This window comes from Melampsora larici-populina (assembly GCF_000204055.1).
Source record: "Melampsora larici-populina 98AG31 unplaced genomic scaffold MELLAscaffold_8, whole genome shotgun sequence".
NCBI lineage: Eukaryota > Fungi > Basidiomycota > Pucciniomycetes > Pucciniales > Melampsoraceae > Melampsora > Melampsora laricis-populina.
The window spans coordinates 130,353-132,405 of NW_006768772.1; the positions used below are offsets into that span (position 1 = coordinate 130,353).

The window sequence follows — 2,053 nt, forward strand, 5'->3', positions numbered from 1 at the left end:
TCAATAGGGTGTCTTTAATCCAAAATCAGGTTCATATCGATCACCAAACAGCTCATACCATGTTTCTTTAGCTACCCCTTTTGCAGAGCCAGAGCCTCCTGGTGCCTTCGAACACCAAACCATCAACTCCGATAGCTTACAAGTCAATCCGGGGAATGGTAAGAGTTTTCGAGGTTTCTTCTTGGCTAAAGGTGAGCTTTCTATGTCTTTGTCTGCTCCCGCTGGATTCTTTCTTTTTGATGTGCCAACAAACTCGATCTCTGAGCCTGATTCCAACTCAATATCATTACTAGATGTAGCTTGCATATCATCAGTGGTGACCCGAGATGTAGCCCAAATCCCCTTGGGCGCGGTAGGTTGGAGAAGATCATGGATATCAACAGTAGTTGGCAGAATTTTGCTCTTTAAAGATGTGATTGAGTCATCAATACCAACACAGCTTTCAGGCGGAAGTCCAAATGCTCGTATCAACAACTTCTTGGTGTCCGATGGTGGTGGTACGGGTTGATGAGCATCGATGAGTTTCTAGAGAGGGTTACCAATCAGTCCCGAGTTTTGTCATAAGAGATCAGAAATGTGAATCAATTAACCCATTTGGAAGATCCAGGTGCCAGTACCTCCAGTTCAAGATCCCAAGAAGGACCTAATATTTTTTCTGCCAATCGCCCCAGAGATCTACTCTCATTCAATGCATATCGAGGGAAATTTGAGGCTGTAGCAAGTATTTCCGTAGCTTCGCCGGCCTAAAGTGATCAAGAACGCATAGTCGGGTTGAACAGGGAACCAACAAGATCAATAAAATCAAAATAAATCACCTGAAGCCAAACACACAGTGTCAACTCGAGGTCATCTCCCCTGTCCTTAGCCGCCTGGGTACGCAGGCGAGCGTTATTGTGATGAGCTATGGCTTCACGTGGTAGATCTTTGATTGCTTGGCGGTCAGCTTGAGGATTGACGCGGTTAGAGCCCTGTTGCAGTGCACTATTAAATGGGTCCTCAGCTCTTGATTGGGATTGTCTCTCAACAGGTGCCGCTGAAGTCGAGGGTGTATCTTTCACATAGCGATGATCAGAACAGGTTATGTCTGAGGATCGACAGCACTCAAGTTGAATATCAGCAACTGAAATCAGATCCACCTGGGCATAAGTGAGAAATACAATACACGTACCTGTTGACACATCTTGTTTGGACATCGTTTTAGACATTGCTTCCGATGTCCAGAAGCAAATCTACCATTGATACCGTGACATTCCAAATCGGATTTTGTTGCCTTTGAGGTGCTTTCTGTCACAGAAGACGGCTCAGAAATGGGTAGATGTCCAAATTGAGAGGGGTGTTGTGCTTGTTGGTTATGCTTGGACACCTCTTCAATGACATCTTTGATTTTTGGAGTCCGGAAATAGTGGTCAAAAGCCCGACACTAGTTTGAATAGAGCATTGTTGATGATAGAAAGTCAGATACTTGAAAAACAAAGCAAAGAAAACAACAAACACTCACTGTGAGGCCAATGAGGTGCGTATAATCACTTTTACGATATACACACGGATTTTTGGTTCTGCAAGTTTTGTAACATATCGGACACCCAAAGCCTGCAAGAACTCCGTCTCTAGGGAAGGGGAGCTTCTCCTGAAGAATTGGAAAATCTTGAGTTAATTTCCACATTGTGATCTGTGATGATTTCTTTGATGATGAGACACGGAGACGAACAGACACAATTAGGAAAATGTGAAGGTCCAGTTCATCCTCTGATTTGCAATTGTCGTGAGTGATCATGCTGATAGAGGTGTTTCAATGATTTAGGTAAAAACGGAAGTATAATTGTGACAAATGTCCAATAGCTGGTGTTTCTTTTTCTTTTTTATGTCAGATGTTTTGTCACATCATTTCAATGCTCAAACACATTCAATGACTTTGAATTCACAAGAATTGTTTCATATCAAGCATGTTGTTAGATATGAGTTAGACTTTGGCGCTCTTTTCCTCTCAAGAAGAGATAAAGCTATATCCTGATCATGTTGATATGTTTGTGGTTCATAGATAGGAAACCATTTC

The 2,053-nt window shown here is 42.6% G+C and overlaps 1 protein-coding gene across 1 annotated transcript; it reads right to left on the minus strand.

The window, feature by feature from the left end:
* On the minus strand, positions 1 to 1,774 carry MELLADRAFT_61009 (uncharacterized protein; the record flags this gene model as incomplete). The annotated part of the gene is made up of 5 exons (XM_007407317.1): positions 1 to 525; positions 618 to 743; positions 816 to 1,136; positions 1,169 to 1,420; positions 1,499 to 1,774. 5 exons carry the CDS (start codon positions 1,772 to 1,774, stop codon positions 1 to 3), a joined length of 1,500 nt encoding a protein of 499 aa, XP_007407379.1.
* Between the last annotated feature and the right edge of the window lie 279 nt (positions 1,775 to 2,053).